Source organism: Uloborus diversus, chromosome 3 (genome assembly GCF_026930045.1).
Source record: "Uloborus diversus isolate 005 chromosome 3, Udiv.v.3.1, whole genome shotgun sequence".
Lineage (NCBI taxonomy): Eukaryota > Metazoa > Arthropoda > Arachnida > Araneae > Uloboridae > Uloborus > Uloborus diversus.
The window spans coordinates 217,813,922-217,827,882 of NC_072733.1; the positions used below are offsets into that span (position 1 = coordinate 217,813,922).

General features: G+C 36.0%; 1 protein-coding gene across 1 annotated transcript in view; it reads right to left on the minus strand.

Annotated features, from left to right (window-relative positions):
• The window catches only part of LOC129218593 (uncharacterized), a 127,486-nt gene extending 118,400 nt beyond the window's left edge, over positions 1–9,086 (minus strand). The window contains exons 1-2 of the mRNA XM_054852911.1: positions 8,879–9,086; positions 8,684–8,724 (exon numbers count right to left, since the gene is read on the minus strand). Coding sequence (XP_054708886.1) covers positions 8,684–8,724; positions 8,879–8,965 — 128 coding nt within the window. The 5' untranslated portion in view covers positions 8,966–9,086. The remainder of the gene's footprint in view (positions 1–8,683; positions 8,725–8,878) is intronic.
• Positions 9,087–13,961: the final 4,875 nt, after the last annotated feature.

Here is a 13,961-nt window from a genome sequence, read left to right on the forward strand (position 1 = left end):
TTCAGTTATTAATTTTGAAGAAAATTGAAATTTGTTCACTACTCCCTTAACTACAACCCTGATTTATATAATTATATGCTCATGAAAAATAGCATGACATGTAACAAGGGGGGAAGAGAGGGTGTAAGGTGAAGCGTGACAAATGAGGAAGGGGGTCAAGTATGTTGAAAAAAAATCTGATTGCACTAAGTATTGGCCTACAAAAGGAGTCCGCTGGCTATACAGTATGGGACGTCCTGCCATGAGGTATACTCAATAAACACTGTATACTCTCTCTAACATTTTTTAGACATATCATGTTACGAGGCGTGTTTTTAAAGTAAGGTCCGTTTTGAAATAAAAAAAGAATGAGTACAGATAGAGCAAAGAAATTTATTGCACAAAAATCTACCACCCTTACGCTATTTTTCGACATTGCTCCCGTGATTTTCCAAGCAGTTGTCATAGCGTGGTACAGGTTTTTGTATACCTATTCGTACAAAGTTGCCGCCTGTGTAGTCAACCTTGAGTACTCTTGGAGGGCTTTAGCTGGGACGTTTTTGAACATCCTCTGGTTTGCCCCCACCTCTGTCGCAGCAACTTTCATTTGTTCAGGCATCTAAAGTATTTCCTAGGTGGTCTGTGGTACAACAGCAATAATGAGCTCAGAGAACATGTTACCCCAGTTGACTACACAGATGGCAATTTTCTACGAATAGTTATTCAAAAACATGTGCCACGCTACGACAAATGCTTGGAAAATCATGGGAGCAATGTCGAAAAATAGCGTAAAGGTGGTAGATTTTTGTGCAATAAATTTCTTTGCTCTATCTGTACTTGTTCTTTTTTTATTTCAAAACGGACCTTACTTGAAAAACGTTCGTCATATGTATAGTCGAACCTGCCTATCTCGAAAACCTCTCTACGTCGAAGTTTTTTTATTTTCTCTGCACATAAAGTATTAATTCAATGTTTTCCTCCATGTTTGTCTTGAATGACATTTTCTGAAAACCTGTATATCTCGAATTTCGACTGAAGTGTCTTTCTTGAATTCGATCTCCAACGATCTTTATTAACTGGAATTTGGAGACAAAAAGCATTTTTCTTAATATTAGCAGTCGCATAATCCTCCAAAATTAAAACTTTATGTACAAGAAGCAAGTTTTCAAGGAATTATATCCATTCGGAAACTGAGAGGAATGGGACATTGTTGATTAGTAAAATTGCCTCCAAAGTTTTACTTTCGAGTCATTGCTCCAATTACTTATTTTTAGAACTTTTTTCAAAACCTCTGTATCTTGAAACTTCCTCGAATTTTTCTTCTCTCCCGTAAAATTCGAGATAGACAGGTTCGACTGTATATGATGACATACACGTATCGTGCATAATGGATTACTGACAGTATACCCCTTAGAAAAATCAATAGAAACATCACTGCTTACCCCTCACAAATACGCCACAGCAATGTAAGCAGACCCAGGAGATGCGCCATCAAGGCAAAATTCTTTTTTTTCGAGAAAGGGGTATTAAGGAGTCTTTCTTCTTACTCTATTTCATTAAACTTTCTTCCGAAAAAATCATTAAAGTAATTAAATTCAAAATCATATTTTTCTGAAATAATCTTGGCCCCCTTTTCCTGGGTGCCCTTCGTGAAAGCCACTATTGTATCACAAAAAAGGTATTGCATCAGGCTAAAATTTTAAAAGTATTTTTACTGACACCAAAAATGCGTGTATTTTAAACAAAAAAATATCAGGCTGGAGAAAGTGAAAAACTCATCATTTAAAACCACAGCCTTCAAATGGTTTTGGAAAAAAAGAACTCGAGAAGGGGTTTCCACAATATTTTTATCAATAACTAAAACAAAAGAAAATAGGGACATGGCCAAAGAAAGAGAAGTCCACGAAACTTATCCCTTCATTATACGTTACCAAAGATAGCCCAAAATAACATTTTTGAAAGAATTTTGGGCAAGAGTTTCTAAGCCCCCCCCCCCCATCCTCTCTATACTATCTTCATCAGAGACGGCTTAAAATTAGGGGAGGGTGGAGCACTTTGGAACATGGCCAACCTTGGGACACCATAAATTTCACATTTAATTTTGTAAACAGAAATTAGTTTTCTTAGGACATCATAGAATAACAGCAGGATTTACTCTTCAGTGTACTTTGGAATTTCTCACATTAACGGATAAGCACTAATCTTATTTTCTGTTTTCAGAGGTTCAGAGTTATATTAATGGGTGGTTTCATTATTGAAATTTTCAAGTAGGAAATGAAATAATTTAAATCATTGCATGGTGGGAATTAAACCATGTTCTTTCTTAATAATTTGAAGGTTAAAACATGTATTTTACTACAATGCCTAACTTTTAATAAAATTGATACCATGTTGGGACACTGTCCTACCAGTGTACAGTACAGAAAAAGCCTATTTTATTGCAGGGGAATGTGGGGCAAAGTGAAATGGTTAAGATGACTAAGTTTTTAAAATGAACAAATAGGAAATTTGTTTCAACATAACAGTAGATAAAGAAACAACATTTTGTTTTATAAAAATCTTGCATTTTAACATTTTTTTATTTTTGGCAACAAAATTGAGGGGCCTGCCTCAAAGCATGACATAGTGTTTAAAGTGCATGGCTTAGTGGTTAAGGTGTTATTAATTTAAAAATAACTATTCTTTTGCTAGTGCTTAAAATGTTTATCGAAGCTCAAAAACAATTTTAGATAAGAGGTTCATTTTTTTTAAATTGATTTTCGTACAAAAAACCAAGCTGCTGTGCAAAATTTTAAAATGCTCCTCAAAACCACTACAGATGCTCCTCTAATTGTTTTTCCAAGGTTGGCAACCCTGGTTTTAAGAACCTCAATTTATGAAATCTGCCGGGGTTCCCCGAACCAACCCCTCAACTTAATATCATCAAAGACTGTCTAAAATTTTTATTTTAGAGCCTCAATTTCGAAAAGTTTTCCGGGGGAGCGCACTCCCTGATAAAATATCATTAAAGATCATCTACGTATTTCTGGAATTTCAATTTCAGAAAATAATGAGGGAGAGCCTTCGAAATTTTCCGCCCACTAACATTACCAAAGTTCTCTAAAAACTGAATTTTAAAAGTTAACTTCCGAAAATTTTCCGGGAGAGTGTCCTCTCTGCCTCTATCAATATTGCTGAAGATCGTCTTAAACTTTGTTTTAAATTCTTTGATGAATTTCGAAAATTCTCCGAGTCCCCGAATCTCTCCTCCGCACTTCATCAAAGATAGCCTAAAATTTCATTGTTAGAGCTACAATTTCGAGTAATTTCTGAGTGAAAAAAAGCCCCTTAACCTCCCTCTCCCTTCAACATAATCAGATAACAACAGCATTTTTAAAAGCTTCAATTTCGAAAAAAGGACCGGGGAAGCGTCCCCAAACCTTTTTCCCCCAACATTACCAAAGATAGTCTAAAATTAATTTTTAAGACTTCAATTTTGAAAAGGTTTCATTAGAGAACCCCCCCCCCCTCCTATTTGAATGAATATTATGCCTACAATTGTGTTCATACTTCTAATACTCAGAACTAATTTTGACTCCCCGACTCCACTGCTGAATCTTTTCTCTAAGGTAATTTTGAAAATATTCAGATGCCACCAATTTTGTACAACGGTCTAAAATTTTTGACTTGCCACTACAGTGTTGCCAGATTGGGGGAAAATTCCCCATTTTGGGGAAATCTGGTGCTCTCTGGGGAAATTTTGGAGAAATTGGTTTTGAGGGGAATTCTTTGGGGAAAAAATTTTTCCTTGGGGAAAAAAAACCTCGGGAAAAAAGATTTTTTTTCGTATTTAAATTTGCGTCAAGAAGTAATGGGAATATTGTATCAAACAGCTTTGGGCTAGCTTTTATGGAATTCGTTATTCGCATTATGTGGAATATTATGCTATGGAATTCGCATTAATGTTCTGCGTGAGTAACTAGTTGATACATGAAACAGGTAAAAATAAGTGTGATGAAGAGTGTTCTTGGATAAATATATACAAAAATCATAGTTTAAATGTACATACAGAAGCAGAGTAGTAAATGCGAGTAGAAAAAAATATTTCGTTATTTCTTAACTCTCGGTCAGGCGCTAGTATTTATGACTAGTGGCACTCGCATGGCTTTGCCCGTAGTAGAAAATTAAAAGGTCTTTTGGTCCCCCTATATATTTACAAATAATGCATGACGAATTTCTCACCAATTGGCTTGCCCACGTTACGGTTCCATGTTATGATAACTTGGTAATTTACTTGTCCATCTTATGATAATTTTGCTCGGGAAAATGTTCTTAAAATTAGAATAGAAAAAGAACAAAATCAAATTTTCAAAAAATCGCTTAATGTGCACACCCCCATGTTACAAACTAATTCTTTGCCAAATTTCATGAAAACCAGCTGAACGGTCTTGGCGCTATATGCGCGTTAGAGATCCTGACAGACAGAGAGATATCCGGACAGAGAGACTTTCAGCTTTATTATTAGTAAAGATAAAGGAAGATAAAGATAAAGAAGACAAAAAAAAAAGCGAAACTGTGAAGAAAAAAAAAGTTGGGGAATTTTATGAGAATATTCGGCTATTTGGGGGGGGGGGAATTTCAAGAGACAAAAATATTAGAGAAAGTCGATTCATTTTATGAAAATATTAGTGGAAAAATAATTTTTGCATTTGGGGAATTTCGGTAGAAAACATCGCTTTTTGGGGAAAAGTTGGAAGGGAATTGGGGAAATCTGGATCTGACCATCTGGCAACACTGAGTCCCACCCACTTTTCCAGTTATCTAAATCTCTAGATACCGTCGTATAGTGGTTCCTCCATTACTGAAGCTCTGGCCATGCCCCTGTTCGTTGCCTTCTGCTTATTTTAACAATTATCCCAAGTGACCATGGATCTGACCATCTGCAGGTGTGCAAAATTCCTGGAAAGTGTTATTCCCCCCTTCAATTTGTATGTTCTTAATTTCTCTATGGCAAATGGGAAGAATTCAGGAATTAAAAACTCGGGGTAAAAATAAAACAGTTCCCTCCTAATACCGTACTTGGTGATTTTTTTTTTTTTTTTTTTGGCGATTACGATGTGGTTTCAAAACTGATAACACAAAGGAAAAAAAGCTTTGAGATACTTCTTCTGAAGATGGAAGTGATTCTTACAGCTTGCAAGATTCTACCGATGAATAATATTCTGATAAGCCAAATGAGCTTGAACAAGTTGAAGTATAAGGTCCTTTTTGAATATAAATGATTTTGCTATACTTAGATTTGCAATGAAAAAGAGTTTCCCATAGAGTTTGAAATAAGTTTTTTTGAAACAAAAAAGTAATGTTATAACTTAATCACTCTATTTTTTTTTTTTTTAAATTGATAAAAGTGGAGTAAATGAGAATGATTCTGTCAAGTTGCCACATCCAGTAAGAATTGCAACAACATCTGTGATGCTCCCATTTGACTTTTTAGGTTTTGAAAACACTTGCTAGGTATTTTTTTGCAGAAGTATATGCTAATACCCTACATTACATAGTACATATATCCTCATTTTTTCCCCCAATAACTTCAATTAATAAAATTCTGTTTTATTATTGCAAGTTAAGACACAAATAAGTTGATTTTTGTAGTTACTACTCTAATTTTTGTATTACAGTCAAACCTTGATATCTCGAACCTCCTTATCTTGAAACCCTTGATGTCTCGAAAAAAAAAAATTCCCAGCATTTTCTATAAAACTCCTATGTATTTCCCGTAGTTATCTCGAAATTTATTTTTCAAAACCCTTGATATGTTGAAATTTTTGCACAGAAGCAAGTTTCAATTGTCGTTTTTCTTTGGCAACTTTTGTAGTAAAACCAGTTCCAGGGACAATTGCTTAACGTTTTTCATCCCTTTTCTTGGAAATTTTGTGAATTGAGGATTGGGGCAAGATAATAGGGGAGTGTTGGTGTGAGAGAGGTGCTGTGTTTCCCCCAGAGTTTAGACTCTTTGTGCATTTGTTGTCCACTTTTAGGAAAGGGGGTTCGATTTTTCGTCCGTCAGTTTTCAAGCGAAAATGGAAAATGCAATCCTCATTTTCCTTTTTTAACTCCTACAAAATGGCTGCTGAGAACTTTTTGAATGTGGGGTTGCAGGTTGAAGATAAAATTAGAATTTTTAAGTTTTTAGGTGAAAAAAACCAAGTCGAAATTGTTGTTCATTTTAAATTCTCATTCTGTGCACTTTGGACAATTATAAAATTTCAAATCTAGTAAAATATTGAAGACTACTTTAGTGATCGTAATTCGAAGTGGTCCCATAGACATATATAAATGCATATAGCGTACGTGTGTGCAATTGTGAGAGTTACTAGTGTAATTATTTTAAAACCTTGATAACTCAAAAACTTGATGTCTCAAATTTTTTCCCCGTCCCGAGAGATTTGAGATATCGAGGTTGTACTGTATCTGTTTTAACTCCCACATCATTAAACCATTTTTTAAAAAGTAAGTTTTATTTATAGGGTTGTAAGAGCCATTTTAACCACAGATAAAACCGGCTAGGATAAAATCAGTTTTGGCCATTGAATGTGAATATGGGAAATAATAACACTTTTTAATTAAAATAAATGAGTATATAATTAAGAAGGCATATGAAGCATCAATCCCATAATCGGTCACATTTCATTATTTCCGTAAACAGTTCATTTTACACCCCAGGCAAGTAATAAATGGCTGCATGTTTGAGAAAGTGAGTCACATCATGGGCGAAATACGTCAGAATTCTTTAAAGATAGGTTTTGAATGGTATAAATAGTCACTGTATATAGTACAGTATATTATTTGTTAAAATAGTCACTGTATATAGTACAGTATATTATTTGTTAAAATATAAATTATATCAAATTACCCCATCCCCCCTAGGGTGCCAAATCAGGGGCCAATCCAAGATTTTTTTTCTTGCTACCTATTTTTGTGAAAGTATTGCATCATTCTATTTTTGTGAATGTTCTTTTTTATCAGCATTGTTTTTGTGAACTTTTAGAGGCATCCTAATTTTTGTAAAAGAGAAGTAGAACTAGTGAAATTTTAGTTCGAAAAGTGTAAATATCATCTAGTATTTTTAACAGGTTTCGTTTTTTAACGGGGAGGGGGAAGCTAAAAACCTAAGAAGTACCAAAAATACCATTGTAATTTCAGCTTAATGGGCTATGTACTGTGTACAATATTGGAAATTATGAGAAAAACGGTGCCCCAAAACATGTTAAAAGATTGCGATGATATTGCATAAATACACTTTGGCGAGAAACAGCTAAAAATGAGTTAAAATACCACAAAAAGGTTGCTATTTAAGCGATTGTTCATATAAACCTGCTTAGAATTTTATTTTGTGAGTAAATTCTGTTTTTAAACAGAGAAACAAGTTTTATATTTTAAAATGCGAATTTTTGTGAAATTTTCGATGTTTTTGTGAAGCTACAGATTTTATTACTTGATTTTTGTGAAAGTACCGAAAAACAGTAGCAAAATCAGTCTGTATTGAGCCCTGCAAATGGCACCCTTAAGAGGGTGGCTATAGCATTAGACTTAAAAATGTGCCACATGCAATCCACAGTATCGGGTGCATATGTTTCAAACGGTTCCTGTCTGATCTGCAGGACGCCTAGTCCGAATACAGTGGACCCCGTAGAAAAATGGATGTCATAGTTAACGATACAATAGAGCAATACGGCATTTTCATAGACTGCAACTACACACCCTCTATGACAAAAAATGCCTTCCATTTACCCTTTTTCCAGTTCTCCAAATCACTCGTCTCCCTTAAAGTTTTTATAGAGTATCAAGAAAAAAAAACTCAAATTTAATATGGTGAATTTGCCCCTCCCCCGGATCCCACAACATACCACGACAAATATTTTTCATACACAAGTTTTTTAGCATCAAACGGTAGCTTTGAAGGCACTGGATTTATATGAAACATAGTTAAGTTTAGCTTTATACAGATATTTTAATCATATGTAAAGTCATACATTTAATAACGTTCATGCTCAATATAAAATCAATACTGAATAAAATAAATAATACTCAATAAATAAGTAAAGTACAAACACAAGGATGTTCATACAACACATAATAATGAACGCTGAATAAAATAAATAACACTCTGGGAAAAAGGTCAAGCAAAAAAAAAACAATGTTTATATAATACAAAAAATGAACAATGAATACAGTAACTGACACAAAACTAGAAAAGTCAAGTGAAAAAACAATGATGTTCACAAGGGCGCCCATATAGGGGGGCACAGCCCCTCTTAGAAATTAGAACTTCCCAGCTTTTAGTACTTTTTTCTTTGCAAAAATGTAAAAACATTTCTTCTCCAGCCATTAATGAATAAGTCATTAAAAATGTCAAATTTTAATTCCTGAAATCTGCTCCTGTGGGAAAAATATCCTGCTAAACCATGGTTAAAATATCTGAGCCCCTCCTTACAATTTTGCATATGGGCGCCTATGGATGTTCATACAACACATAAAATGAACAAATTAATTATAACACACATATAAAACACTAAACAGTCAAGTAGAAAAATAATGAGGTTCATGCAGCATATAAAATGATCCATAAATACAACGGATAGAAAAACGGATGTCCATGCATTACCCATATATTATAACGCACAAGGCAAAAAAAAAAAAAAAAACAAGACTAGATAGCACTTACCTTATAGTGTCAACAATTTCAGTGGCCCTGTCATATTTATCCTATAAAAAGCAAACAAAGGATGAGTGTGCAAGATTAAAAGGATTCACTCGTGCTCTTACAAACAGCGGCTCTTTAAACAAAGGAAGATCTTTCATTTAAACGGATATCAAATAAATATACATCAAATTGAAAAAAAAAAAAAAAAAGCCTTACCGATGCTGTTAAAGGCCATTGATAGATTGCTGGTTCTCCACCACATGGGCTGTGAAGCCTTAGCTCCAGAGCCATATCTTTACACATGAATGTGAGGCGAAGGAGTTAATTTGTAGTTAGTAGATTTCCATTGTTTCCCTGCCCAACCCTGACTTCATTTTGAGCATCACACACAGTTGTTATCACTCTTCCTCAACCTTCCTCTCACCACACATCCTGCCGAAGCGTCTCTCACGTGACCCGCGAGCTGGAAGTGGATTGGACCGCACTTTTCCATCTTTTGTTTATCCTTTTAACCGGGGAGTGACTGCGAGACATGGAGTGCAGATGCTCTCAACACTACGATTCCGAGTCACAACTGACTACAACTGTGTTTATGTCGAGGACTGCATACTGAGTGCCTTGCCTCCATTATTTTTTTTATACCGATAGATGGCAGCACCCTCACCGGATCGAACAGTTAATGAGAATTTAGAACTCAGGGCCGTGTCCAAGGGGAGGGTTTTCGGGGTTAAACCCCTCCCATTGGGGGAAAATAATGATAAAAAGCAATATGAAGAAAATGATATTTAACATAGTTATAGTGTTAATGTCTATATCAGTGCTCTTTTTTTAAGTCATTTTCTTTGGTTTTTTCTATTCACCAACTGAAATTATATTTTAGAAAACCAGTTGCAAAAGAGCCACTGAATAGACTGACAATACAAAACATCCAATGGGAATATTTTTTGGTATACAGCATGTATATATATATATATGTGTGTGTGTGTGTGTGTGTGTGTGTGTGTGTACTAGCCGCCTGCGGCGACCAGCTGGTCCGCCTTTTTACGCAATTCGCCTTTTTGCGCCAGGGTTGCCGCCTTCGGCGGCTGATTAGACAATTTAGCGACGGTATTAATCAATGTTTTTCTCTATATATCAATATTATCATTCGCCTTTTTACGCCAATGTTGGCTTCTTCGGCGGCTGCTTAAATAAATTTTGTGTTGAATAAAGTATTTTCTAGATCTATCTCCCGTTATGTCCTTTGTAATATTTTTAAAGGGGGGGGGAAGGCACAAAGGGACTCTTCATGCAAATTTTGTCGGAAAATAACAAAATGCACTTCCACTTTTATGTGAAGCATTGTTTTTTCAAAGTCATGGTGTGTGTTTGTGTGGGGGGGGGGGCATTTATCCCCCGTTGAAATTCCTCTATTTCTTACTGTCCATCTACTGTATCCACCTCTATATTTGTCCATATATAATCCCTCTATCTATCTATCTATACGATCCATGCGTATCTACCTCAGATAATTATTGATAGAATGTCGTTATTTTGTATATATTCATCGACCCCTTGTTTATATTTTTTGAAGTTCTTCTCATTCCTAACATCTTCCGTTAGTTCATTAAACAGCCGCGGTGCCAAGTAAAAAAATTGCTTTTTAATAATTGTTTTATTTGGTTTTATAACTTTACATTGTTTACCTGAAATTGGGTAGTATCCATAAATATAGCAAAACGTCCAGAAAAAAAAAAGTTGGGAAAATAAAGATATGAAATCTTTGAACGTTGGGGAAAAAAAGTGAAGAGAAAGCAAACGATTTCAGTTAGGTCACGTGATTAGGAAGTGCGGAACTCAGCCGGCAATGCTTACAGGTCGAGTCGTGTTCTGCATTTAAAAAATTGTGATAAAAAAACTTTTCCGTATTTTTAAAAACTTTTTTCTTCTGAAGGGGGCGGAATGTTTTACTATTACCAACTAAAATTTTGGAATTGAGGGCTGAATACTTTTTGCAGGATGGGTTTCGAAAAAAACTAAACCCAGAAAAAAATGCGAAATAAAGGTTTTTTCAAAAATTTATAAAAATACAAAAATTGCTCTATCTTCAAAATTTTTTCATTCATCCTATTTAAAATTAAATTTCCTACACTATAGTACAAAAAATATTTGTGTGGTGCGATTGTTTCGGGGTCTGTGAGGTAAAAAGTACTAAAAAGTGCAAAAAAACGCATAAAACATTAAATAACTTTTTTTCTAATTAAAATATCAAAAATCGAAGCCTGAGGTGCACTTCAGCAAAAACTACACCTGTATACCAAATTTCATCTTTCTAGGCCTTACCGTTTTCCGAATGCACACACACACACACACACAAACATCTTATTTTATTATGTATATATATATATATATATATATATATATATATATATATATATATATATGTGTGTGTGTGTGTGTGTGTGTGTGCGAAATTTTAATACTTTTTCAATATGCAATGTAGTTAACAGATAAAAAGGCTTGATTATGAAGAAGCTGTAAAACAACATTACATCCACTAGCGCAGCCGGAATTTGGAGAAATAGGGGAGGGGTCACAAACGTACCTACATGTATATAATACTATACTTGTTATCTCTTCCTAGGAATAGTAATGCCCTTAAAATCAATGGCTCTGACCCTTAAAGTAATTCTTGATTATAACCATAAAACAGAAATGAATTATTTGGTAAACGGGTGTTTTCATGCCACTGCGAGAAATAATTTTTAAAAGATCTTTGAAACCCCTCCCTTTGTGAAATCGTAGACACGGGCCTGTTAGAACTAGTCCAGGAGCTAATAGCTACCTGGTGGTAGCATCCCCAGAGGTATCGTTTCACTTGGAGGACATTGAGACCACGAGCATATTTAACGTCGCCCAGTCCCCTTTAATGACGACGGTGGATCTTCGACCATCGAGGTTCAAACTCAGGACCCTCCGGCCCCGAATCCGACACTCTAACGATCGGGGTACCACGGCCCTCTCACGTGACCAGCGAGCTAGAAATGGATTGGGCCGCACTTTTCCATCTTTTGTTTATCCTTTTAACCGGGGAGTGACTGCGAGACATGGAGTGCAGCTGCTCTGACCAGTAAAATTGAAAATGGAAAGTAACTATAGGTAGCGCTATAAATCGGATAAAAACGAAACCAGCTCGTCTGCTACACTATTCTTTGCTTTCCTATTTTGTGTTTGATTTGTGAGGATGTGGTTATTCTTAAAGAATTATTGATTCATATATTGTAGATTTATTGGTGTTCTTTTCATATTTTGATTTGTAGTATTGGTATTTGTTGCTCGTCTATTCTTTGACTCTTTACTGCTTACCATCATTTCGCATCTTTTTCTATTTCTAGTTTGAACTTTTATCTATTGTCTAATATCTTCCATTTGTCAATGTTGGTGTTTATTTCTACACAGGAATAGGGGTGGACTGGCCAGGTAGGCTAGTCGGGGACCCCCGACTGGGCCAACCGCCGAATGTGCCACTTCAAGCATTTTTTTTTTTAATGAATTCAATGCATGTTATTCACAATTAAATTTTTTAAAGGTGTTATAGTAATTAAGAAAAAACATATAATTTGTTTATTCTGTGGAAAAAAAAGCGTTTGGAAACAGGTTTATCTCTTTTCCTTCCTAAGCAAGGGCCAAAGTACTCGTAGCTAGCAGAAGTCTACACGTGCAAATGCTTTCCTCATTTATCAACTTTCTCTCTAGTTTTTAAAGCCCTGGGAACTGCGACTCCCACATTTAGAAAACGAGAGGGGGCAAGAGAAATTGAGGTCGGATGCGGCCTGAAAAAGGACTCGGTGCGAAAAAAGAGCGTTAAAAACTTATATTTTTGCGTCTATTAACAAAAATTACAGGGGCCTGTACCATCAGACAAAGCAGACCCAGCCCTGCTATAAATGTGCGGACCATGCTATGGGGTGTTTATACATGAACAGGGGCTTGCAAAGGGGGAGGGGAGGACACCGGTTGCCCCGGTTCGGAGCCTGAAGGGTCCCCGAGATTTTTTAAATGAGTGAAATGTATGTAGGGACGTAGGGGTAAACAATATATAGGGGACCCATAAAAGTCACTTTTGTGACAAGCCCCAAAATTTATGTGCACGTCCTTGTACATGAGAATCCTTTGAGCTTCAAAAGCCTGCTTGAAATGAGCGAAGCTTCTCTCCCCGTTCTCCAAGCGATTTTCGTCAAACAGCCAACTTAGAACATACAAAAAAGGGGAAATAAACTGAAACCCCCAATTAGAGACCACAGCTGAAGAAGTGTTGAAATACTACACCCTCAAAGCCGACAGTAAAGAGATAAGAGATTTCCGCAGGGATCCCTTGTCTTCCTTTAGTTCAACTTGGGGAAAGGGGGGTGGAAGGGGGGGGGGCTCGCACACCTCAGTTGGAATCGGACTACATAGTAGAAAGATAAAGAATAAAGAAATCAGCTGAATTTTCCAGTATTCCCCCCCCCCAAAAAAAAAAAAAAAACATACCAATGCAGTGGGTTGACCAATACTGTCGCATGTCTTGGTCCCAAATAACACTGAAACGTTACGTCATCGTTACATCATGTTGCGATTGGTCGAAACATCGTTACCCACGTAACGTGATATCACGTTGATTTATCGATTCGTTACAAAGAGCATAATTTTGAAACGTTACATCACGTTGCAAATTTCTTAAATTTCTAACGTTGACAAACAGGTGAAAAGAAACGTTACTTATCATAAGTTTTCGTTGCACCCTGCCTTGTCTTCGGCAACCTCCGAATCCTAGTCACTGATCTGAACTAGAATAGGGAAGTTTTCGATTTTTCAATTTTATTTTTATATGGTAAAATAACATGTATGAACATCATCGGTGAAAAAATTTTTGCGAAACGATAAGTAGTTTTTTTTTTTTTTTTAATAATTTTTAAAGTTCAAACGCATGTGACGTCAAATGGCACAGGAAGTGACGTCTTCCGCTCTTCCGCGCGGAGGGCGTTAATCTACAGAAAGCGCGGCAAGATTTTTAACAATAGCGCGTCTAAGGAGGAGCGACTTTCGTTGTCTGCAATTTTTGACTTCAAGTTGCCTTTCTTTCTATGATTAAAGATGACAAGCACTGGTACTTACAAGTACTGTTCTGTACCCCAATGCACTTCAAGTTCCAGGAGAAATCCCGGAAAACGTTTTGTTAGCGTTCCACGAAATAATCTTAGGAAAAAGTGGTATGCTATTGCAGAGCTGCCAACCTTTACCTTAGCATAGTTTTGCGCACCCACGGGTCCCCACGGGG